The 27,111-nt window shown below is 36.0% G+C and overlaps 1 protein-coding gene across 7 annotated transcripts in view; it reads right to left on the bottom strand.

Annotated features, from left to right (window-relative positions):
- Positions 1 to 5,087, bottom strand: part of LOC143147374 (uncharacterized) — a 59,628-nt gene extending 54,541 nt beyond the window's left edge. For 4 of the 7 annotated variants that reach the window (XR_012992247.1, XR_012992248.1, XM_076312576.1 and 1 more), the window contains exon 1: positions 3,173 to 5,087. Coding sequence is in view for 4 of the 7 variants with exons in the window: in XM_076312576.1 (XP_076168691.1) it covers positions 3,173 to 3,576 (404 nt within the window). In the remaining 3 variants the exon portion in view is untranslated. The remainder of the gene's footprint in view (positions 1 to 3,172) is intronic. The other 3 variants (XR_012992249.1, XM_076312578.1, XM_076312580.1) reach the window with 2 other exon arrangements.
- Between the last annotated feature and the right edge of the window lie 22,024 nt (positions 5,088 to 27,111).

Here is a 27,111-nt window from a genome sequence, read left to right as displayed (position 1 = left end):
ACGAGAACAACAAAGGACCGAACTTTTGCGGAGAAAAAAATGAAAGAAAAAGAAAAAAAAGGAAAAGAAAATAAGAGAAACGACGATTTCTCGACAGATACCGGTCTAATTCCACGAAATTGCGCTCTTCTATTGTATTCGTGACGCGATTGTCGACGTCCACCCCCGGCGCTTTTCTACGAACGGCGACAATGGCACGAATATAATATCGACGCAATGGCGTAGGACCAAACTGGGAAAAGTTTCCGCGAAACGCTTGTTTGGAGAGGATCTGATTCGGTTCGTAGCCGAGTACCGGGGAATGGAGTAAAAACGATCGGTGAAATAATAAAAACGTCAACGGTGGAGATTTAGCAACCTCGTTGTAACAATTGTTACCGTTTTCCATCGAAAGTAACGTATAGAGAATCCTAATGAAAGGAACCGGTCGAAACTTTTATTTTACCCTCGATTTGAACAGTTATTCGATTTATTATCGTCTTTTCAAAATTCACGAGAGAGATTAATACGAGAATCGTACAAAAAGAAATCTATTGATTTTGATGTAAAGATATAAAAAGAATCGGGGTCAATGAAGAGGACGACAAGTCAAACGTATAAACTTTCGGTTATTTTTTTCCAGTCGGATTTAGAAATCCACATATTTGAAAATTAAAGAGGCTAGTATTCTCGATTCGTGCTTTGTGTGAATTTTTCCGTGTCGATAAAAACAAGAGACTATTTTTTTTTAGGAAACAAAAATAATCGGATAACCTATACTCACTGAGAATAAAATTGTACATCTATTTTTCTAAAATTGAATCTTAGTCGAAGCGTACCGTACAGTGTTGCCATTGCAAGAATTAAATTGAAAAGTATATTTCCAACGACAGTACTACTATTCGTACTTTTGTAAAATTAGAACATGATTCGTGTACTAAAAAATTGAAAGATACAATTAGAAACAATATATACGAAAAAAAAAGATACAGTAGATTCTAATACAATGTCTTGCGTTCACGCGAACAGAAAGAAACGAGATTGGAGTGAAGGGCGAGGTTCAACGAAATGTAAATCCGCTATTACTAAACCCAAGCCTGTTTGCGGCACAGGTCGTTTATTAGGTCAGTTTATCGATATCCGCGTTGTGTGAATGGGAATTGGATCAACAAGTATCGTGAAAAATGTTGCTGTTGCTCCGACTGTGGATCAGCACCGTGGCGAGCGTGGTTTTCTAGTTCTGTGGTCTACGCACCGGTAACCGAATATTCTTTACTCTCTCCTTTCCTTGCGGATGCCTAGTGGGTGACTCGTGTTACCGCTCGGAGGCGGTTACTGTGTCGAAATGCGACGAAAGGCGAAAGAAATACCTCGACGCGAGCCCGTGGAACATGGAAAAATACCTTCCGGGGCCAATTGTTCACACGTTACGCAATCTCGACACGACGGCCACGATTCGAGAACTTAACCCTCTGGGCTCGATCGATTCTTTTACGTAGAATATTGGACGATTTTTTAAGATCTTTTAAACGAACGGTGAGAATAAATCGTGGAATCAACTCGGATCGTGTATTTTTGTATATTTTACGAAGCGTTTCTTGCACTGCGAGTTATCAAGCTTTGGAAATTAGAAAAATTAGAAAAATTTTGGTGCATTAGTTGGCGACCGAGAAACGCCTCTTGAGTGGAAAGGTTGGAAAATTTAAGTCCACTCAGAGATCCGGAAATCAACGTACACTTTTCACCTCGAGTTACAAGGTTTTCCTTGGAAATTAGAAAAATTAGAAAAATTGGAAAAATGGGAAAAATTGGAAAAATTAGAAAAATGGGAAAAATTAAAAAAATTTTGGTGTATTAGTTGGCGACTGAGAAACGCCTTACGAGTGCAAAGATTTGAAAATTTAAGTCCACTTAGAGATCCAGAAATCGACGTATACCTTTCACTTCGAGAACAAAGTTTTTTTTGGAAATTAGAAAAATTAGAAAACTTAGAAAAATTGGAAAAATTTGAAAAATTAGAAAACTTAGAAAAATTTGAAAAATTAGAAAAATTGGAAAAATTAGAAAAATTCCGGTGCATTAATTGACGACCGAGAAACGCCTCTCGAGTGGAAAGGTTTGAAAATCTAGGTCCACTCAGAGATCCGGAAATCAACGTACACTTTTCACCTCGAGTTACAAGGTTTTTCTTGGAAATTAGAAAAATTAGAATAATTAGAAAAACTAGAATAATTGGAAAAATTAGAAAAATTCCGTTGCATTAATTGGCGACCGAAAGTCGCCTCTCGAGTGCAAAGGTTTAAAAATCTAGATCCACTCACAATCAGAGACCCAGAAATCCACGTCTGATTTTCCATTCCTTTTTCAGAGAGCTATACGACCATCAAAAGCGAATAATATCGAAGTCTAGACGTACTTTAGAATTTTTATTCTCTTTTCGAAAAAAAGCGCTACGACTATTAAAAAGAGTAATAATATCGAAGCTTCGGCAAAACAATATGTCTAATAATAAATTTCTCCTTAGACTAAACAGAATCACGATCATTCGAGGCGTTTCTTAGAAAGATAAATATGCTTCCAACATACCATTTACGTATTTTGGAAAAATAAATGTGTGCTCGGGAAGAACACATTTCTATTTGTTTATTATTCCTCGGGAAGAAATGGTTTCCCGATAGACGAGAATTTCATTCGAATTCACTGTTTTCCTAGTCTAAGAATACAAAAATTGATCTCACTGACGTAACAGAACGAGTCACTGTTCAATCGCAACAGAAAACACTTTTGTAAGCAATGTGTCCCAATTTTTAACCAAACTGCTCAAACTGGTCGATACTTGTGAACAAAGTGAAGCAAAGTACGTACGTATCCAAGTAAAAGTTTCTAATACCGAATAAAACGTACATTAAAAATGACAATCTGACATATATACGATCATTAAAATTTCAAAACATATACGATCGAATTATATAATATTTCATATTGAACTGACCATAAATATTCGAAAGGCACACTAGTAAATCTACTGCAATGTTTCCCAATATATTTCCACAATTTATTCAAAGCAACTCAAAAAAGAATCATCGTAAAACTGAACCTACAGTAGGACTACGTTTAAATCCAAATTCGAAAACATAAAAAATTTCAAGATCTCAACACCTCGATCATCAACATCTAATCTTAAAGCACGTACCTTCTGTTAACCGACTGTCGAATGTCCACAGTGCCGAGTCGTTCTTCGTCAGGCTCGTCGATGTAATTCCCCCTCAGTTCCATGCTCTTCAAGGTCACGGCAGCTCTACCCTTCGAGGTCTTCTTCTCGATGAACCTCCGAGGCTCGTATCCGCAGATCCTGGTGGCGTTTGACCGATACTCCGCCTCGAGGACGAAAATGAACGCCTTCAAGGACCTGCAGGTCAATCGAACGACACCGTACGAACAGTGTTCCTCCTGGACCACCTCCATGTAGCCACCCGGTAGCCTGACACCCCTCAGAACCTTGATGGAGGGTGGCTGGGGACTCGCGAAGACGCTCGGGCACCTCGCGATCGTCACCAACAGCAAGAGGCTCGTCAGGGTCGTTGCTCCTGGCGCCATGATCGTTGATCATCACAGAGGTCGAAGGAGTCCCCTCGAGACGGTATTAAAATTAGCCTACTCGATGGCCCGTAGGAGTCAAGTGCACCGATACGCTGGATCAATTTCACCGCGGGTTTCTGCTTCTTGTACAGGCTGTGGCGGCTTCTGTCGGTTCTCCAAAGCGTTCTCGTGGAGCTCGAGTGGCCTCTTTGCACGCGAGGTCGACGATCTCAGCTTTTTGGTCTCCGTTTCCCGGCTAAGAGAAACGCGGCACCGTGACACGATCGTGGGAAACAAACTTTTCACCGCGTCAACTACCCGAGTTCTACTCCCGAAAGGTCCCGAGACGCGTTTCGAGAGCGAGAAGTGAACATTCCGAACAGCCCTTGGGAAACACCACCAGTTAACGAGACGATGGAAATTCACCACGTGAACGTTGAACGAACGAGAAATTATTCTCAAGCGTTGACGACTACCGTTCGTTAAACACGATCAAATAACAGATACATCGATTACGATGGGGAAATGATCGTCTTTTTAATGAATTTATAAGCGACACGGATTCACTCGAGAAAAAATTCAATAAAATCCCAAACGAAGAATACCTCTCGTGGAACACTTGCAACGATATACAAAAATGAAACTGTACACCCCAGCACCTTGGTTCAGAAGGGTAGTGACACCGAGACGATCGAAATCGTCCTATTTGTTTACCAATCGTAAAAAATTAATTTCTCTTCCTTCACAATATGTTCCAAGGATACACACCCAAGACACGTACCGTGTGTATCTAATCGAGCCTAATCGGTCCCGTTGGAAGATAAATAAAATTCCAGCGATTCGGTGACAAAAGGTTTCACCTGGTTTCTATTTATTACCTCGTGGAATCGATTCATTCGGGCCGGTTTCCAAGGGTTTCCGCGAGCACTGCCACCAAGTCGGATAACCCTCGGTATACTGAAGAGAGACGATTATTTTCTCGATGAAAATCACTCCTCTCTTTATTTTCGGCGTGCGTGCTCGTGGCCGATGGTTTCTGGCATCCTCAGGTTCCCTCGGCGGAGCGGTTTGTTGGTACAACGAAGAGACCCTGGTGCGCGATCAATCGGCCACGGCCAAGTTCCAGGCTTACTAGACAACTGCGGGTACGTTGTTCGTCAAGGACACGGATCAGAATAGTATCGGGAACACGTTCGATTCTCGGCCACCGGTCGCACTCTCGCACGTTTTGTCCGACGTTTACCAATTCGGAATCGCGTGTCACGATTTTACCTTTATTTTCGGACCGGGAGTCCACCATTCGACGTCGAAATAGATACTCGCGTTGAACTCTCGCGTACACGGACTGACTTCACCACTATTTCGTTTCTTGCGAGTCGAGAGCAATTTTTTGGGAACGGAGTAATTTTTTTTCTTCGAATTTGTTTTTCATGAGAGTTTCAACGTGAAAGATCTCCAAGATGGAGTTTGTCCACTTTGGGAATCTTGTATCCCCCTCGAAGTTGGTTTATAGTTTGGAGAATTTTTGAGGTGAAATTTTTTTTTTTTCAAATTTGTTTTCCAAGAGATTTTCACCGTGAAAGATCTCCAAGATTCGAAACAGTTTTGCCCACTTTGGAAATCTTGAGTCCTCCCAGAAGTTGGTTTATGGTTTGGAGAATTTTTGAGGTGAAATTTTTTTTTCTTCAAATTTGTTTTCCAAGAGATTTTTATTTTGAAAGATCTCCAAGATTCGAAGCAGTTTTGCCCACTTTGGGAATCTTGAGTCCTCCCAGAAGTTGGTTTATGGTTTGGAGAATTTTTGAGGTGAAATTTTTTTTTCTTCAAATTTGTTTTCCAAGAGATTTTCACTGTGAAAAATCTCCAAGATGAAGTTTGCCCACTTTGGGAATTTTGAGTCCCCTTAGAAATTGGTTTATAGTTTGGAGAATTTTTGAGGTAAAATTTTTTTTTTCTTCAAATTTATTTTCCAAGAGACTTCACCGTGAAAGATCTCCAAGATTCGAAGTAGTTTTGAGAATCTTGAGTCCTCTTCGAAGTTGGTTTGTGGTTTGGAGAATTTTTGAAGTGAAATTTTTTTTTTCTTCTAATTTGTTTTCCAAGAGATTTTCACTCTGAAAGATCTCCAAGATGCAGTTTGCACACTTTGGGAATCTTGATTCCCCCTCGAAGTTGGTTATGGTTTGGAGAATTTTTGAGGTGAAATTTTTTTTTCGATAGAAAAGCTTTTGAGAAATTCTTTTCATAGGAAAGATTTTACATTTGGAATATTTTTGTAATTTTTGTAATTTTAATTTTCTTTGGAGTTGATTCAAATCGAAGTCGTTCTTTCTGCTTCTTTTATCCTTTCATTTCGGGTTGATTCAGTGTGTTTCAGTCGAGTATAAATTTCGAGAAGTTTCACCGTCTTTGATGTTATTTTTAACGGTGAACTATATCGAGAATTTTTTAATCTTTCGACTAACTTCGACGCAGTTGTCGTCGAAGTTAAATTTTTTCAATACGAAAGCTTCGAGAGGATCGATCTCTGAACGAGAACTTCGAAGACTTACGAATTTCGACAAACTTGATTATACATCGGTGTTTCTCAATTGTTTTCAGATCGCTAGAAACATCGAGTAGTTCCGTCTTCACCCTTTTCTATCTCCCCAACCCGATTTTTCTTTTATTTCCAACGCAACAGGCACCTTTGGTATCAATTTTTCAAAAAATATAATCTTCGAATCGAAATGGTATAGCCTCGAGGATTTCAGAAATTTTAACAACATTCACCCCGACCATTCCACAATCTCGAATAATATTTTCTAATCTCGAGAGCTCCAACGTCCGCTACCAATTTCTCGTTTTGTGCTAAGTGCAACGCGTAAAGGTCTCAAACCTTCTTCGACGAAGCTTATACTTCAGTCTCCTCTAATGAAAAAAACCCCGATCGCGATACGTTCTCGCAACGTTCAGTCTGTTCGCAAAAATATATACGATGTGCGAAACGGTGTATAACCTTATCAGTAATTCTCGTACGAAAATATATATATATATAAATAACTTTCACAATCTCGGATAAATTACTCTCGAAAAATATAATATGAAAAGCTTCTCGAGTCGCACGGAAGCATTTTTGTACATTTATCTCGGCTCATCGATCCCTTTGTAGATACCCGGAACACGGTTCAATTTCGCAAAGGCACGGATCGATCGAGCAATCGCGAACTCTCGTTAATCCAATTCGGTGTCAGCCGCTGTCGACCAACATTCTGCTGTTCCTCCGCGTGCTTCCGCCTCGTAAATACTCGCATTCTCGGTTCAGCTTCCTCTTCGATATTCGACCAGAGACATCGCGAAGGGTTTCACCGGTCGTTGGATCGTCGTTTGCTTCACGAGCATTTTCGTAACCGAAACGATACTCCTTGGATAAATTGTCGTTAAGCGCGGAAACGTACACGGGGCAACTGCAAGCCCGCGAAGCGTTCCGCGGCAAATAAAACTCGAACGAAAGCGTGTCGGCGCGTTTCGCCGCGATAAATCACCGCGAAATGCTCCCGGCTACCGGTGGCCATTCATCAGGAAACGAGCACGCTTTTTCCCCGGTTTCTTCCACGTGAACCGCGACCCGAGTAACAGCAAATCGCAATTTCCCTCCCGTTCGCGATGCATTCGAGGTGCACGCGAAATTTCAACAAGCCCGCTGCAATCGCTCGGCTCGTACGCTCTGAAAACAAACTTGTCCACGAGCTCGCGAGATTCACCGCACCTCGATCACCTCGAGAACGATCCGAGTACCTTTCACGTGCCACGGGAGTCAATTTTTGTTGTATTTTTTTAGTTTTAAGTAGCTCAACTTCGTGTATTGGATGTATAGCTGTCGAGTGTAGAGAAATTCCAAGGGTTTCTCAATTCTTTGAAATTATATTTTTTGAGTTTCTTCGAGGTACTGTCATTTTTTTTTTTTTTGAATTTTACACTTTGGATCGATTTTATAGGTCTTGAAGAAAAAGTTCGAAATTGAACTCTTCTTTACGTGGAGTAAGAATTAATTTTTGTAGTCTTTTTTATTTTTAAGTAGCTCAACTTCGAGTATTGGATATATAGCTGTTGTGTGTGGAGAAATTCCAAGGATTTCTCAATTCTTTGAAATTATAATTTTTGAGTTTCTTCGAGGTACTGTCATTTTTTTTTTTTTGAATTTTACACTTTGGATCGATTTTATAGGTCTTGAAGAAAAAGTTCGAAATTGAACTCTTCTTTACGTGGAGTAAGAATTAATTTTTGTAGTCTTTTTTATTTTTAAGTAGCTCAACTTCGAGTATTGGATATATAGCTGTTGTGTGTGGAGAAATTCCAAGGATTTCTCAATTCTTTGAAATTATATTTTTTGAATTTCTTCGAAGTACTGTCATTTTTTTGGAAATTTTACACTTTGGATCGATCTTATAGGTCTTGAAGAAAAAGGTCGAAATTGATGTTCTTTTTACGTGGAGTAAGAGTTAATTTTTGTAGTCTTTTTTATTTTTAAATAGCTCACTTCGAGTATTGAACACAGCTGTCGAGTGTAAAGAAATTCCAAGGATTTCACAATCTTTTAAAATTATATTTTTTGAACTTCTTCCAAGTACAATCGTATTCTCGGAATTTGTCACTTTAAATTCATTCTATAGCTTTCTTGGTCACAAAAACAAAAGTTTCACCGTATTGTTTTCTCAATTTTTCCAAAATTATATTTTTCGATCCCCTTCGAGGTACGATTCTCCTTTTGGAAGAAAGAATTCGTCTTTTAAATAAACTCCATACTCGTAGAGCATAAAGAAACATCCAAGTGTTTTTCACTTTCTCGAAATTACATTCCTCGCCACTCTTCGAGTTTCGTGTCACCCTTCCCTGAACAAGATTCTTATCAATCTCGCGACTCTTGAAAAAAAAAAAAAAGAAAAACTTTCCCCAATTGGTTTCTCAATTTCTCCAAAGTTCTACCTCTCGACTTCGAGCTACGAGCCTACTTCTCTCAAACAGTGTTCCAACTTCGTCGATCCCACGACTCTTCGATATACTTTCCAGGAGTTTCTCAATTTCGCGAAATATTCTTCGACCCTCTGTCGTGTTCAGAGTCTTCGCGTTTACTTCGAACAACGGAGCGAAACACAAATTTTTTTCGTTTGTTTGTTTCCTCGCGTGCGCGCACACACTCGATGTTTCACGATCACTGGAACCGGCCGCGATCTTCACCAACGAGGAAAAAAAAATAGTTCGTTTACTGTCCGCGGAATCGTGCTTTCCCGCCTTTTCGATTCGAAATCGTCGCCGGTGAACAATAAGAGGAAACGCGACTCTTGGACGAGGAAACGCGAGTACGAAAGGAGCGCGCTGTTTGGCTGCGTGCCCGATACTGAAGAAACACACGCACCGTGTCCGCTCCTGTCGAGCATTCGTCGCCGTGTGCCACGAACCAGCGTGTGTGCCTGTCAGTCCCGACCTCGTAACATTGACAGCCTAAACTGCGAATCCTATGAGCCATTGGCGTCGACGCTAGCCCCCCCGGTACACGACAACCCCCGCCAGTGATCGCCAGCCTACTGGAACCGGCACGTGTTCGACAATTAAGAATGGTGTTTAGCAAGCGATTCGATTAAAATCGGGAACGGTCGCCAATCGAGGCATTGTTTCGATGATTGGCTCGTCGACTCTTCGCTTTGCACCTCGATAAAGGTATTCCTTTATATTGATGCTTCTTTTCTTTTTTAAGTGTGCAGTTTAATGTCTCGTTTCTTCATTTCTTCGACAAAAGTGGAGAGTTCCTTGTTCCTTGTACACCATTTTGTTGATACTTTTCGCGAATTTCATTATTGTAAATAATAATCGCTTTGCACCTCGATAAAGGTATTCTTTTATAGGGATAGTTCTTTTCTTTTTAAGTGTACAGTTTAATGTCTCGTTTCTTCATTTCTTCGACAAAAGTGGAGTTTCTTGTTACTTGTACACCATTTTGTTGATATTTTTCTTCGAATTTGATTATTATAAATAATAATCGCTTTGTACCTTGATAAAGATATTCTTTTATAGGGATGGTTCTTTTCTTTTTAAGTGTGTAGTTTAATGTCTCGTTTCTTCATTTCTTCGACAAAAGTGGAGAGTTCCTTGTTGCTTGTACACCATTTTGTTGATATTTTTCGCGAATTTTTGGTTATTCTAAATCTTGGTATTTATTTTTGAGATTTCTACAGTTTTCAAGTTTGCTTACTGTTCCTTTAGGTTTATATGTCGTTGTGTCGATATTTATTAGCAATTTTCTTATTATCAGCCTATGTATTTATTTCTGTGATATTTACTCATTTTTCAATTTTGCTTACTGTTCCTTTTTTGCTTATATACCATTGTTCTTGATATCTTTTATATGTAAATTTTATTATTCTAAATCTATGTATTTATTTCTATGATACTCTTATGTTTTAATTTTACTTAACTAAAATTTCCAATGATCTTGAAATATAATAAATAATAGTAAATAATAGAAAAGTAAAAATTATGTTCTTGTCAACTTAGTTCGTAAGTGTTAATGACATTGAAAACTAATCCCAAGTGTCTTACAAGACGTAGAAATGATTTAGACAACAAAATAAAAGTACTTCTCGAGTTGCTCCACAAGTGACATAAAAATGAATTCCAAGAATCTTCCAATTAAAATTAATACCCAACAATAAAATCCCAGCTACAATGACGATAACCACGTAAGTAAATACGATAATTACTGTCCGTGAATAATGTTACCTCCCAACGATATAATCGAACGAACAATGAAATCGTTCGATGTTCTCAGCTTGAACTGCGAATTCTACCAGCCATTGGCGTCAACTGTACCCTTGAAAGCTGCCATCCCCTCTCTAACAGTCAGCGATCTCCAACCTCTTGGAAATAAAATGCCTGTTACTCGATCAGAAATGTTTTTCGAGTGCCCTTTATACGTTACACAAAAAATTCTAAACGAGAAATCCGAGTACAGAGTTGGTAATTTATCGTCGAGAAGTTTGAACTCGTAATTGGCCGATCAGGGTACCGCGAATTAATTTCAAAGTTCCTCGTGAACATCGAGTGGTTGGAGGATCCCTGGTCTTAGGGGGGCCACCCCATAACAGCACGTGCACATTTTTCGGAGCTCGTGAAGGGTGTCGGCGGGGCACAGTCGCGCGTCGGGGTGGTTTTCCCTTCTCTGGATCCTCCCCTTTAATCTCTGGCTTGGTTTCTTCTATGGAAGATCGGGCCGTGATTTCGACAGCTGCTCCTTTCGAAACGCGACGCAGCAGTTTCTTTGATTTCTGCTCTCGAATTTCTTCAATCCACGTGGTGGGGAGGACACCTTTTGTCGATGAATGTGAAATCATTTATTTCGTCGTACGTTGCTGTGGGCTTGCCTCGAAAATCGTAACGTTATTAAATTGTAATGCTTGTATCGAAAATTGCAATGTTATTAAATTGTAATGCTTGTATCGAAAATTGTAACGTTATAAAATCGTAATGCTTGTCTTGAAAATTGTAACGTTATAAAATCGTAATACTTGCCTCGAAAATTGTAATGTTATCAAATTGTAATGCTTGTATCAAAAATCGTAATGTTATTAAATCGTAATGCTTACCTCAAAAATTGTAATGTTATCAAATCGTAATGCCTGCCTCGAAAATTTTAATGTTATTAAATCGTAATGCTTGCCTTGAAAATTTTAATGTTATTAAATCGTAATGTTTGCCTTGAAAATCTTAATGTTATTAAATTGTAATGCTTGCCTCGAAAATTGTAATGTTATAAAATCGTAATGCTTGCCTCGAAAATTGCAATGTTATTAAATTGTAATGCTTGTATTGAAAATTGTAATACTTGCCTCGAAAATTATAATGTTATAAAATCGTAATGCCTGCTTCGAAAATCTTAATATTATTAAATCGTAATGCTTGCCTTAAAAATTTCAATGTTATTAAATTGTAATGCTTGCCTCGAAAATCTTAATATTATTAAATTGTAATGCTTGCCTCGAAAATCATAATGTTATTAAATCTTAATGCTTGCCTCGAAAATCGTAATGTTATAAAATAGTAATGCTTGCCTCGAAAATCATAATGTTAGATATTCAAGTACAGTGGTATGCTGTAACTTACGATAACTTGCATAATTTAGTTGCTAGAAGGATATGGAATCCCTTCTTTGAATAAATGAAAACATGGAATCAGCTTTCTAAAATCTTCTTTGTATGAATAAAAACGTGGAATTTTTTTTCTTCGTATAAATGAAAATATGGGACCTCTTCTCTGAATAAATGAAAGCCTGGAATCTCTTCTTCGAATAAATGAAAATATGAAACCTCTTCTTTGAATAAATGAAAATATGAAATCTCTTCTTCGAATAAATGAAAAAATGGAATCTCTTCTTTCTTTCTTAATATTAGAAAAATTATCGTACCACTATTCGAAACTACTTTACCAGCTCTCTGTTAATTCGAATATGGGAATCTGTACAATGAATAATAAAATCGTAGACCCTGAACCCAATTTGTGAAAATTGAACGCTTTTTTTTTTTGTTTCAACCTTTCGTCCATTGTACCTTTACTATAAATTAGGGTTAGGTAGTGAAGCAACAGCTGCCGAATTTCATCCTTTAACCGTGGCACAGTGAATGTTTGATATTTTATTGTATTCCATTACGGTGCGATTGTAAAAATAAAAAATTATCCTTATTTATAACTAGAATAACTTTCCTGGTCCATTTTCAAAATTCGAATAATTTTCTACGATCACTTCTTTATACAATAATCCGATCATTGAATTTACATTGCAGTAGAATTTATTTACCGTTAATTACTTTACTTATAATTCAAGAACCAATTATCAAATATACGTATTTATCGATATAATAAATCTCGTAAAAATTTCCTTGTCCGTTTCCATAATTAATTTCCTGAAATTTTTCATATTTTCCAATCGTGCATTTCTATGCAGTTTGCACTGCTTTTGAAGATCGTAAAATGTTGTCTGGTCTCGTAACATTATGCACCTAGGTTGGTCGTTACCATTTCCAGGAGGAATATGTTTCACGGTGGATCGGGCAACAATAACGCCGAGCTTATCCCGAAATCACAATTTCCACATTTTCCCTGTTCCGATTCCCACATTTAATCCCTCGTTGGTGATCTTGTGCCATTGAACAGATCGATCCGCGATCCCGACAGCTGTCGCTTTTGTTCGTCAATGGTTCGACGCTTTTCATCGAATTTCCCGGAGACATTTGTCGTTGAATCCTCCATATGTATCGACTGCCGTAATTGGACGAGCTTAATGGGAGCGCCGAAATCTTGATATTGTTGTTATTGGATTTCCGACAGCTCTTTGGATCTCTTGAAAAATCGATCAGAGGGGGAAGACCGAGAAAAGGAACAATATCGACTACCACAGTTTGTAAAAATAATTCTTCCGATAATAAAAAATACATTTACATTGTAACAACTTTATGAACGATATGAAACGAATTGAGTGTAAATAACTTTTCTCAGAATCTTTAATTTACATAAAATAGAGTGTAATTAATCGTAGAATATATTTCTTTTAACTGGAAAAATATGATAGTGAATTTAACGCGAAACGAATGTTTTGTAAACAAATTTCTGAGAAACTTTTCTCAGAATCCTTAATTGACATAAAATGGAGTGTAATTTGCTCGTAGAATATATTTCTTTCAACTGGAAAAATATGATAGTGAATTTAACGCGAAACGAAAGTTTTGTAAACAAATTATTAAAAGTTAAAGTATCATTTGGAGTCAAATTGAGACGAATACTGTGCAAGAATACTGTGATTAAGTTATATACACAAAGCCCCATATGTTTCGTTCGCGTTCCAAGGCAGAAAATGTCATTATGCTCCCCTCGCCTGTGGGAAAATAATATAATTAATACAATATATTTAAATTAATGATAATATACAGCTCTGAAGTATTCTCGAAGTTAAATGATCGGAAGAGCGATTCAAATTTATCGTTAATTTATATTTCAACAGAAATTACATTTCTGGAATAAAAAAAATGGCCCATCATTTTTAAAATACAATATTCGCAGCTACCCAGTCTTACCAATTTCAATCTTTCCTCGGTCAGAAAAATTGAAAAATATCATTCGAACATCCGTAAACAAAAATTGTAAATTTTACAACAAAAAGTGCTGCAAACTGTCTTTGCAAAAAATTCCCAAAAGAAAGACAAGAGAAACTTATCAATTGCAACATCCCTTCAAGTATTAAAACCTGACGTGTTTTGAAACAGTCCACGTGTTAAATACGAACCAGTAAAATGACCAATAAACACGTACGCTCGTCGATGAATGAAATATTTTCAGGATTGTCTTCCAGTGATTTGTGGAGCACGAGATCGTTGCCCTATTTAACGCATTCCACTTCTAACAAGCGTCCTCGAGAGGCACGTGTACGAGAGAACAGCAGATGCTTGGATCCAGCACGTAGTTCCTCCTCGTGGACGTCTTCCCTCAGTCGTCGGCGAGTGTCCAGAGCCTTCTTCTTGATTTACGAACAACGAGGGCTCGATGACAACCAATGGTACATCCGTGGAAAGAGAAACTTCCTGGAGCGGCGCAGATGCACGCCGCGAGGACGCACGTGCCGGTAACAATAGGCCAATCGGGCGCAGAGGAGACCTTCCTGGCCACTTCTCGTGCCTCTTCTCGGACAATGCAGCCAAGGAGCTTCTTCTTGTTACCTGTGAGAGTGGTAAGACAGTACGAGAGACTCGTTCAGGGATCTCCTAATAGCGGATGTTCGTCAGACGGACTTGGACTTTGGGGTGTGTTCATGGTTCGAGTGAAGAGAAAGGGGGTGAGGATTTGCAACGATTTTTCATGAGATGCACTTTGTGGATTGCAATCGGGACTTTAGAATTGCATCGTGAAGGGTTACGAGGTAAATGTCTGCAGATATTTCGATTTTGTGGAAGTGTGTTAGAACTGGTCGATAACAGGGGAAATTATATTAATATTATAATATTATAATTATACTTTTTGCTCATTTTTCTTTTATGTGTAATTGATGGAGGGTTGGTGTGTTCATGGTTCGAGTGGAGAAAAAGAGGGAGAGGATTTGCAACGATTTTTCATGCGATGCACTTTGTGGATGATAATTGGGGCTTTAGAATTGCATCGTGAAGGGTTACGAGGTAAATGTCTGTAGATATTTAGATTTTGTGGAAGTGTGTTAAAACTGGTCGATAACAGGTTATAATTATACTTTTTGCTCATTTTTCTTTTATGTGTAATTGATGGAGGAGGGTGTGTTCATGGTTCGAGTGAAAGGGGGAGAGGATGTTCGTTTGTAAGAATTTTTTATGCGATGCACTTTGTGGATGACAATTGGGATTTTAGAATTGCATTGTGAAGGGTTACGAGGTAAACGTTTATAAATATTTAGATTTTGTGGAAGTGTGTTAGAACTGGTCGATAACAGAGGAAATTAAACTAATGAATTATAATTATATTTTTTGCACATTTTTCTTTTATGTGTAATTGATGGAGGGTTGGTGTGTTCATGGTTCGAGTGGAGAGAAAGGGGGAGAGGATGTTCGTTTGTAAGGATTTTTTATCCAATGCACTTTGTGGATGACAATTGGGATTTTAGAATTGCATTGTGAAGGGTTACGAGGTAAATGTCTGTAGATATTTAGATTTTGTGAAAGTGTGTTAAAACTGGTCAATAATAGGTTATAATTATACTTTTTGCTCATTTTTCTTTTATGTGTAATTGATGGAGGAGGGTGTGTTCATGGTTCGAGTGAAAGGGGGAGAGGATGATCGTTTGTAACGATTTCTTATAAGATGCACTTTGTGGATGACAATCGGGACTTTAGAATTGCTTCGTGAAGGGTTACGAGGTAAATGTCTGTAGATATTTAAATTTTGTGGAAGTGTGTTAGAACTGGTCAATAACAGGTTATAATTATACTTTTTGCACATTTTTCTTTTATGTATAATTAGAAATTTTGTTTCTTTATTGGTGGAGTGAAATATTATATGATATTTTACATTTGTCTCCCTTTCCCTTCGAATGCACTTGGATAAAGAGAATGTAGGTTATTTGGTGAACAGTCGAGGATATATTTTATCGAATTTGATTACGAATTGAATTGTTTGGAAAGATATAGTAAAGTTAATACGGTAACTGTAAGAAAATTTTCAATGAACAGTTTTTTTTTTGCAGAAGTTGTAAAATTGAAAAAATTATTTTAGTCGTTGCAACGAGTTGTGAACATTGAGAAAAATATGTTGCAGAAATACAACGACCAGTCGAAGATAGATTTCTGGTATTTAATAAGATTTATATAAACGAACAATAAATACGTTGCGCTTCTGTGATCGTATGCAGTTATGAAACGCGACGGGTATATCGATGAAAGAATTATGTAAATGATGTTTTATGTTTCAGTAAGCTTTCTATAAAATAATAGAGCGTGTATTATGTAAAGCATTAAAGTAACCGTGATGTGGGAAAAAGGATATGGAGGGTGAGCATTACGTGTTGTTTCGCCATTTTGCATCGGCTATTAATGATGGAATGTTCCAACAGCTTGAATAAATTACTTCGTTAAGAAATTTCATGGTAACGGTCCTTGCTGGAACTTTGTTGTATAATAACAATATTTAATATGCAATTAAATATTGAGCAAGTACCAAGAAGTAATAATAAGTACTACAATTACGTAACACAGTGTTAAGGAATAATGCAATTGTATTTTCCCGGTGCACTTAAGAAGAAAGCGAGGAGGAAGGTAGATCTTATTATACTATTCAACTTGCTTTTTCATTATTTTCTTTCATCTTCAACGAAGAATGAGCCGGAAGCTGCGACTCGTCCTTCATAAAGGAGACTACAGTTAGTTTTTCGATAATCTCAAATGTATTATATAATATGAAATTTACTCATTATTATGCGATACATTTAGACACTATTATCTGTATCTTTATCGTTGTGCTTACTTTCCCTTTGCACTCTCTTTATCCAAAACAAACTTTAAGTAATATTTAAAATAATTCTGTATTATTTTACTATCAAATACGCCTTACATTTTACATACCTACTTGTAAACTAATAAAAACAGTTATCAATTGTTGAAATTTCAAATAAAACTTTTAGATTTTTAAAATACTCAAATGTGGATTATTTAATTATTAGTTCCACAACTGTTGCGTCAATTTTAGACAAATGATTATCTACATAATTCGACGTGAAAAATTATATTTTACTTCAAATAATTATTTATTTTGTGCACTGCTTATTATTATTTAAATAAACTCCAATAGAAAATCACTCAAATATTTAGTCAATAAGTGTCCACTTTTTATATAAAAATAATAAAATAAAGTAACTTTCATTTAATATTTCCATTCCTCTTCAAAAACAAATCGTCACTAAAATACAATATTCTTTAACACAAAAAAATTCGTTACAATATTACTTAAAATGTGAAATAAATATTACTTAAAATGTAAAATAAATATTACTTAAAATGTAAAATAAATATTACTTAAAATGTAAAATAAATATTACTTAAAATGTAATAATAATCGTTTAGATAAATTCAGCTGAAAAGTTACTCAAATATACGGACAAGAGGTGTCCGTCTTTGGTGCGAAGGTATTGCACCGAGCCGGGCTAATATTATTTAACACAAAACACTTCGTTACAATATTACTTAAAATGTAAAATAAATATTACTTAAAATATAAAATAAATATTACTTAAAATGTAAAATAAATATTACTTAAAATGTAAAATAAATATTACTTAAAATGTAAAATAAATATTACTTAAAATGTAAAATAAATATTACTTAAAATGTAAAATAAATATTACTTAAAATGTAATAATAATCGTTTAGATAAATTCAGCTGAAAAGTTACTCGAATATTCGGACAAGAGGTGTTCGTCTTTGGTGCGAAGGTATTGCACCGAGCTGTGCACTTAATATTTGCATTCCTTCTCGGCAACGATCATCGAGCAACAGTAGCGCAACGAATTTAACGCACGGTCTCGTGGGCAATTCCCCGCTGGAACGAAAAAAATTGCATCCGGTCCGGCGTGCAGTCACGAGCAACCCCGCAGTCTTTTCCACCCCGATCCACCCCTCGAATGGGGCACGGAGCCCTTAGGGCACGCGTTGTTAAAATTATAGCGACATGTGCGACCGGTCACGTCTCGTTTGATACGCAAATTCTGCACAAGTTTGGTAAAATTGGATCTTTAATTCGTTTTCCTTTTTAACACGTGCCGCGTATACTTCCTGCGCTGTCACCTCGCTGGAAAAGGGAACCAACGCGTGGACAATTTGTTACCGCTTGTCATCGTGTTACACCGGTTGTTATTTCGCTTGATTAATAGTTTCCACATCGGTATCCAGGAAGACGATTAATCGATCGGAGAACCAAACGCGATTAAAATGGGGCTGGGCTCGACCGTGGGGTTGAATCATAATGTGAACTTTGAGAATTTACTGCGACGACCAGTGTGCACTTTCAGCTAATGTTTATCCGATATCTGGAACAGGGTATATTAAACTGTACACTCGTTGAGTTTGACCGAAAAATGTTTATTCGTGTCAAAGTTATGGGCAATTAAATGAAGTCACTCCAGGTGGAGTGATAGAAAAAATGTTTAGTTACCAAATCATCTGAAATGAAAAAAAAGTAAAACTGTGTTAATCTAGAGTAGTGTAAAAATTTAGTAGTTTTAGGTAATGGATAAATGTTGGATAGAATTACATAGTCTTTGTCAAAAAGGATTCTAAATATTAACCGGGGGTGAGATTTTATATATTTGAAAATTGGCTGATTTAGTCGATGTTGTTCGAGATATAGAATTATGTGAATGGAAAAATTATTTTACCACTTTATGAATTACAACATCTTCGTTTTATTTTATGGGGTGGAAGTTTATTTGGGCTCCGGTGCAACTCACCCTCGTAGAGTACTAAAGGCTGAACGAGTGGGGACTATATCCCGGTTACTATCGATCCTATGGTTAATTTGTGTCGAACAAGAAAGTTTCTAAATTCAATTTGCAGAAGATTTCGTTATATTCATTTTTGCTGTTAAAATGATCATAATCGAGATATCGTTCGTTTTACTCGTACAGATTCAACTGTTTTTGGGTTGCACAATTGCTTATATACCAATCGAAGTAAATTGATAATTCAAGTTGTTGTAAAAATTGCACGTTCGATATATTTTTAACTTCAATATTTTCTAGAATATCGAGAAACTCGTCTGGACTTTTGCGACCGACTGTATTGTTTCAGTTAGAATATTTAAAGTAATAGCAGTAATGTAGGATTAAACGTGCTCGGAGACTTAGAAACGCAATGCTTACAATTGCATCGCAAAGGGAGATAAAAATCTCTGCAAATGGGATCCTCAATTTAATTAAATCTCGTGGAGAAATTAGGACGTAAAGGGTACGCCAGAAGGATTTGCATGTTTAACTAACTCGTTCAAATAAGATCCAATGTAATCCCGTTTGAAAATTCGTAAGTTTAGATTAATTCGATTAAATTTGATTCGATTTCATCGGGACCTTGTGTGTATACATTAAACTACACACGTGAGAAACATAATTACTCGTTGTTTACAAAGTTGGATAAAAATGTAAGAAAAATATCGCGAATAGAACGAAATTTTCCCTGGCCATTTTCAAAGTACGGTGAGATCTGGAAATTCAACGAAAACAAATATTGAAGGTAAAATAAAATTCAAAGAAATCGAATCTTCGAACCGATATTCAGAATCGAGTTCCTGGAAACCGGATTGTCTATTTGGATAATAAAAAAAAAAAAGAAAAAAAAAGAAAAGAAAACAACGTAGAAGCCTATACCATCCGTGAACCTAAAAGCATCCTTCAACGTCGATCCATTATCCACCCACTGCGACTCAACGTTCGAGATGGAAATATAATACTTGTGCAGAGCACCTTGGACTTCTACATACTGAAGAGATTTCAGTTTATGACAGTGAGAAACCCATTTTGAAAAGACGTCTCCGAATAGACGAAGGTATTCCTAGCGAAAATTGAGGTCTCTGTATGAAATCAGAGACACGAATAAAGATTAATGTTATCTTTGGACACGCATTGTACCTCGCACGTGTGTCTCAGCGATTCGATGCAACGTTGCAGTAAGCAACGACCCCTTTTAACAAAGTGGTTTCAAATCAAATGAAAAACTTCCTAACGATATTTGAATAGTTTGTCTATGCAATAAAAAGGAACAAATATTTATCAATACTATCTTTAACTATACGTTATATTTCACTCCATTTATTGAACAAGAAAAATATATGCAGGGAAGAAAGGAAATGGTGTAAATTAAGGAACATAATTTCTGAAAGCATCCCTGTATACTGAATTAAAATAAAATAAATAGATATTTATCAATACTGTCCTTAACTATACGTTATATTTCACTCCATTTATTGAACAAGAAAAATATTTGCAGGAAAGAAAGGAAATAGTGTAAATTAAGGAACATAATTTCTGAAAGCATCCCTGTATACTGAATTAAAATAAAAGAAACAAATATTTATCAATACTGTCCTTAATTATACGTTATATTTCACTCCATTTAATGAACAAGAAAAATATCTACAGGGAAGAAAAGAATTAGTGTAAAATAAGGAACATAATCTTTGAAAGCATCCCTGTGCATTGAATCATTATTCAATCACTATGACTCACCTCTGGACGGAAATTTTTATGGAAAATGGAACTCGAGAGAAGGTACACAGTCTCTTTGTAGAAGAATCAAGCATCGAGTTTGCAATCACTCTAGCACTTATTATAATTTTCAAAGTTTGTTCACCGAAGCTTCAAAACGACTGTCTGACACATGTTATATCATTGTTTTCTAAGATCTTTTAATCTTGTTAAAATCTATGTTGCTATAACTAGCAAAAATGACTGTTTGTACAACAACAACAATAATATTATTATTATACATTAGGATCAAAAGCGATATTTCACTCTCGTGACATTTTCTTTCACTTTCATTTTGTGCTATACATTTACAAAATATTATTATTATTACAAACAAGATTACGGTGTAATATTATTATTATTATAAACAAGATACGGTGCAATATTATTATTATTCTAAATAAGATACGGTGCAATATTACTATTACTATAAACAAGATACGGTGCAATATTATTATTATTATAAACAAGATACGGTGCAATATTATTATTATCACAAACAAGATACGGTGCAATATTATTATTATTATAAACAAGATACGGTGTAATATTACTATTATTATAAACAAGATACGGTGCAATATTATTATTATTATAAACAAGATACGGTGCAATATTATTATTACTATAAACAAGATACGGTGCAATATTATTATTACTATAAACAAGATACGGTGCAATATTATTATTACTATAAACAAGATACGGTGCAATATTACTATTATTATAAACAAGATACGGTGCAATATTATTATTATCACAAACAAGATACGGTGCAATATTATTATTATTATAAACAAGATACGGTGCAATATTACTATTATTATAAACAAGATACGGTGCAATATTACTATTATTATAAACAAGATACGGTGCAATATTATTATTATCACAAACAAGATACGGTGCAATATTATTATTATTATAAACAAGATACGGTGCAATATTACTATTATTATAAACAAGATACGGTGCAATATTATTATTATTATAAACAAGATACGGTGCAATATTATTATTATTATAATAAACAAGATACGGTGCAATATTATTATTACTATAAACAAGATACGGTGCAATATTATTATTACTATAAACAAGATACGGTGCAATATTACTATTATTATAAACAAGATACGGTACAATATTATTATCACACTATGCTTTGCGTACAGCCTAATAACAATATTTTGAAAATCGATGAAACGAAACAAAACGAAGAAAAACCCCGCGAGAGTAAATGCCGCTGTTGATCCTGCAAAGCATCCCCTAAACCCGAGATGAAGGTCCCCTCTTTTATGGAGTATCTCACAGTTTTACGTACTCGGTGCAATTCGATCGAAGTTTACGATACTCGAGCCCCCTTCGAGAGAAAGATAATTTCGTGCAAAATGAAAATCGGGGTGTCTGCACAGAAGCGTGGTGAAATTGCACGAAGTGAATACCATCCACCGACATCGACCGGTTTCTCAGCCACTATAATTCACGGTCTGTGGTAAAAATACTTTTATAGAACATCTCATGGTACGTGCTCGGGCGATTTAACCGAGGTTTACGACAGACAGCAACCCTCATGGAGATTCCTAACGAGATTACGTATTACGTGTACCCTCCAGCTTGCACGATAATGTTGCGTAAGCCACCCCCGCGATCGACCGGCGTAATATGTACTGGGTGTTTTGCGAAGAGAGTACAAAGTTCGGACTATTCGATTAGGGCAATGTTTTTAGAAACGAGAGAGGGTTGACCTACAAAGAGAGGGAGTGTCTAAAAATCCATGGGGGGTCGAGGAGAACGAATTTTCAACGTGGAACGATATGGAGGACGGTTGTTTGTATCGATGCATTGATCGTTTATTTATTTTATACAGTTTTGTACAGCTTTAATGGATTATAGTTATTTGCATCGATACATTGATCGTTTATTTATTTTATACAGTTTTGGAACTACTTATTTTGAGAGGAGAGGGCTTCTAAAATATGTAAGAAACACTGAGATAAGAACATTCAAAGAAAAATAAGTTTCTAATAATTTCGAGGTTATGTTCAAAAATAAAAAGCTTCCAGAAAGTGTGAAAATCATCCAGACCGACATATCTCAGTTAAAATAAATTGAAAAACAATCCTCGACTGTAACTTAGCTCGATTAGGTAATATTTAATGGCATGTACACATTTTCTTAATACTCTTACCGAAATTACAATAATAATACAAAAGAACAACGTCGAACTTAAATACGAATCACTCGATGGAACCGAGAATGTTTGAGAACCACTGGTCTAATGTTATCGTTAACAACGGAATTACGAGTTCAATATCGGTTGACGAAATAACACCACCTCGTACATAACCTAACAAACAGTCCGCGAAAGTTTTCCCGCCCTCGTTACAAGACACCTCGTACGTTACAGCCACGTGAAACGAAAAGAGAAACTTGGGTAGGCGTTACGGATATTTTGACATTCGGCCAGCCAGTTTATCTTCTCGTCGCGCGAGCGAATTCTTCTTTCTGGCAGACGAGAGCTAACCTCGAATTACGCCGGGCGCCACATTTTGGCGGTAAATCAAACGAGTTTGAAAGTAACGTCCAATCGAAAGAACAGCTCGTCCAATCGAAAGAACAGCTCGTCCAAACAGTCCGTTAATGATTCGAACGTGAATTTTCGTTCCCCCTTCTATCGAGTTACGGAATCATCGGTAGACAAAATTGAATTTCGTTCGTTCTTGTGTTTACACGTCCGTCAATCTTTTATCGAGGTAGTTGACGGAGTTCCGATTGCTCGCGCGCCTAACCGACCGTTTCGTTTATTTTCAAACAGATTTCACGATCACGCTCGCGGTCCCGTGGATATTGTTTGCGGTTTTTGGCTGGTTGTTTGTAGCTCGAACGGTGGTGTTTGATTAAATACGAAAGAAATATCACTGAACGAGATTCGCGTATTGGGCGGTGTTTGTAACGTGACGTACATCACTTCCGAGAATTTCACTGCTCGATTTCGTTCGTAGTTCGAGGTTCGTTGATTTTATATCGTGATTCACTGTACCGACACGTACAACGTGGACCGGATAAAGTATCTCGAGTTATCTTCTCGGGAGCTATTAACGGTAACGACGAAACTTTCTTTTTTATTGTTTTACGGTCCGGTCGAAACTTTTGCACGATATATGGGGCACCCCCAGGGTTCTACGGGAACACGTCATTTTTCTAAGTGGAACGGTATATAAACTTTTAGACGTTTAATATCCCTTTCCGTTCTATTAATTTCTCTAATCGAGGAAACAGTATTTTTTGTGTTTTTTTTTCTTCAGAAATGTGACTCTTCATGGTTTAATTTTATATTATTGGGTTGTTCTGAAAGTCATTTTGTTTTCCAAAATGGAGAATGTATAATTTAATGAAATGTTTATACATTGTAAAAAATTGTGTTTCATTTTCACCGAAAAAAAGGAAATGACTTTTTGAACAACTTAATGGTTAATGTTGTTGACACTTTGGTAGATAATTTTCTAAAATTTATGTATAACAATTAACGTGTATATTGGGAATCCCAATTTGTGACTTGTATGGGAAATTTATATTGCTCGGTTTGGATAAATAATTCGAGTTGGGCGATATATGGGTAACCCATATTCGATATATGGGTTAGGATGGTTTTATTTATTAGTTCGCTGTGAGAGAATGTCACTATCTTGTTACACATATCTCGTAACTTAAAACAGAATATTTGTTGAATATGTTCTATGTGTTCTTTATGCAAACTGAAGTGGAAAGGTTATCTTCAGGTTTCTATGCGAATGAAAAAATACTATCCGACTTGGTTCCTATAACATACAGCTTGTAACAAACATACACCAGTTAATAATAAAAATCTACTGGACTTCGTTATGTAATGGTCATCGTATGACACAAATTGCATCATCGATCGATTTATGTGCTTTTCTCGCCATTCGGAGTCTTGAGTTAATTTACAATTATTCGTTACGTGTTTGCTGCTCGATGTTCGATTCTATTTGGCGAAAGTAATTTTTAATTTTGTACAGAGAAACACGAGAATCTAAAACAGGTTTCTGAATTAACTACGATCGCATAGATTCGTGTTTTCTGTTTTATCGACGATGACTTTACTATATTAAGGTAAGTAAGAAATCTGTGTAAAATATAAATTGTCAAAATAATTTGAAAAAATCATTTATTCGATTTTCTAGACATTTTCAATTGTTTTAGAAAAATCTAATAAGCAATCCTTTTTCTTAGATATTGTAAACGACACCATAGATCGATTAAACATATTTTCAAATTTAGTAATTAAAATTTATAAAACGATACAGTATTCAATGATTTTTAATATTGAAACGCAATCGAATGAATATTAAAAAAATTTACTTTCACTGTTCAGTAATTTAACGACAATCTTTTTTTGTACGTCAATGAACTTGGAATTTTGCAATAATTGACATTTAAACGATACCCTATTAAAGTTATGCAATATTATCGAAGCATGTGATCTGGATCAATGTTTCGAACGAAATAGGAGAAAGTAAAATTATAAAATAAAGAAATCGGTTAGAAAATGGATACGTGAGGCCACGGGTGTTAAGGAACTCGCATTATTTTATGATGAACGTTTTATTCAATTACAATAATAATCGCCATCGTCGCAGTGATGATAACAGTAATAATAATAATCGTAATAACGATGCGCAGAAAGAAAATATATAATCGCAACCGCAATGACAATAATTACACTCGTAACTTCCAATAATAATAACAATAATGTAACAATAATGAGCGACAACAATTGAACGCGCAATTAAAGTATCCGCGATTAATAATAACTAAATAACACGACCGTGCGGTCTGCACGTGGCAACAATAAATCTTTCTTGTCCTCTTAAGTATATTACATGCGTGTTTGTGGATGTTTGCGTATATACAGTGTGTGAAGGAAGTAAGTGTCACATCTTTGTTAAATTGTTGTAAAACATTATCAGTATTATTATCGAGATGTTGTTAAATCTATCACAACGAATGAAAATTCATCTCGACCGATAAATTTAAACTGAGAATTAATTTAATCGAGGTATTTTTTCATAAACCTTTGAAATTTCTTTAATTAATTTTTATCGAAACGATATACCATACAATGGTAATCTTTATCGACGAATTGAACCCAAAAATCGGCAATTCTTCAAATTCTTACGAAACTTAATAAATCTACCAAACTTCATTCGTAGTAAATATTTTACTCGGTTAACATTTCGATGAACTTGCTTCGGTAAATTTTTCGCGAAAGAAACTACTCTTGTTCTATGTATGTAAAATTCTTATGTAAAATTTACATAAATTTACCTCGCTGAACAAAGCGCGCCAAGTTACGAAACGATAATTAGAAACTTCGAAAGAAGACCGAGTGGTTCATTTCGTTTCGTCGTTAAGAAAAAAAAAAAAAAGAAAACTTCAAACTTTCAACGTTGCAAACACTGTCACGTGGTTACACAACGAACGAAACTTCACTTCCGAAAAGACGATTAAAAAAAAAAAATAAAACGAAGAAAACATCCAACGTGTAAACTCACTTCGGAAGAGCAATCTTAGCAAAACTGTATCACGAATTTCCTTCACACCCAGTGGTTTCTGTACGTGTACCGTTCGTGTTAACAATTTCATCCTCGCGCGATTTTTACTTCGTTCCACGACGATGAGCATTATTAATCGACTCGTCGTTAATTAACGCCATACGACTCGTCTCGTTCTCATCTTACGGAACGCGTACCTGTTTACACGTCGCGTGTCGTGTTCGTTTGTCCATGTTTGTGTGTGTGTATGTATCTATGTATGTATACGTTCGTGGGGACCGTGTTCATCGCGTGTACGGCTAAGGTGTACGAAATCGGCTGCAAAATTGGGATGACCTATGGAAAATGCGTATGAACGAGCGTCTCTTTTTTTTTCTTCTTTTTTTTCCGTTTTTTCTTTTGCTTATGTACAGTGCTCCTTGAAACGTTACGAGTACAGTTGCGTATCTGCTTCACAATTCGGTTAGCGTTTGTCTCAGTGGTAGTCGGTTTCGCGTTTCACGCTTCTTCGATGATCCTCGTCTCGCGAATCGTCCCCTGTCCCTTGGCGTTCCTCCTGCGACGTTTTCGCGACGTTGTCCCGTCTCACGTTAGCGTGGTTGTGAACGAAGCTTAAGCCAAAAATTCGCGCGCGCTTTTCGTTCGTCGCTCGACCTGCGCCGAACGCGATGCACCGTGGATGCAGCCCAGTTCTCGAAATCCACGTTCTTGCATTGTATTTCCAATGTTGTTGTACTGTATATCTAATGTTGTTACATTGAATGTTTTGATACAATTATTATTCTTACAGTATATTTCTAAATTGTGTGTAATCATTTTAGAAATATAACGTTATTATTGATACATTATATTTCTAAATTTTATGTAATAATTTTAGAAATATAACGTTATTATTGATACATTATTATTTCTAAATTGTGTGTAATCACTTTAGAAATATAACGTTATCATTTATACATTATATTTCTAAATTGTGTGTAATCATTTTAGAAATATAACGTTAATATTGATACATTATTATTTCTAAATTGTGTGTAATCACTTTAGAAATATAACGTTATCATTTATACATTATATTTCTAAATTGTGTGTAATCATTTTAGAAATATAACGTTAATATTGATACATAATTATTTCTAAATTGTATGCAATCATATTTTAGAAATATAACATCATCATTGATACATTATATTTCTAAATTTTATG

The sequence above is a fragment of the Ptiloglossa arizonensis genome, chromosome 5 (assembly GCF_051014685.1).
Source record: "Ptiloglossa arizonensis isolate GNS036 chromosome 5, iyPtiAriz1_principal, whole genome shotgun sequence".
Lineage (NCBI taxonomy): Eukaryota > Metazoa > Arthropoda > Insecta > Hymenoptera > Colletidae > Ptiloglossa > Ptiloglossa arizonensis.
This window is presented reverse-complemented; position numbering and strand designations above follow the sequence as displayed.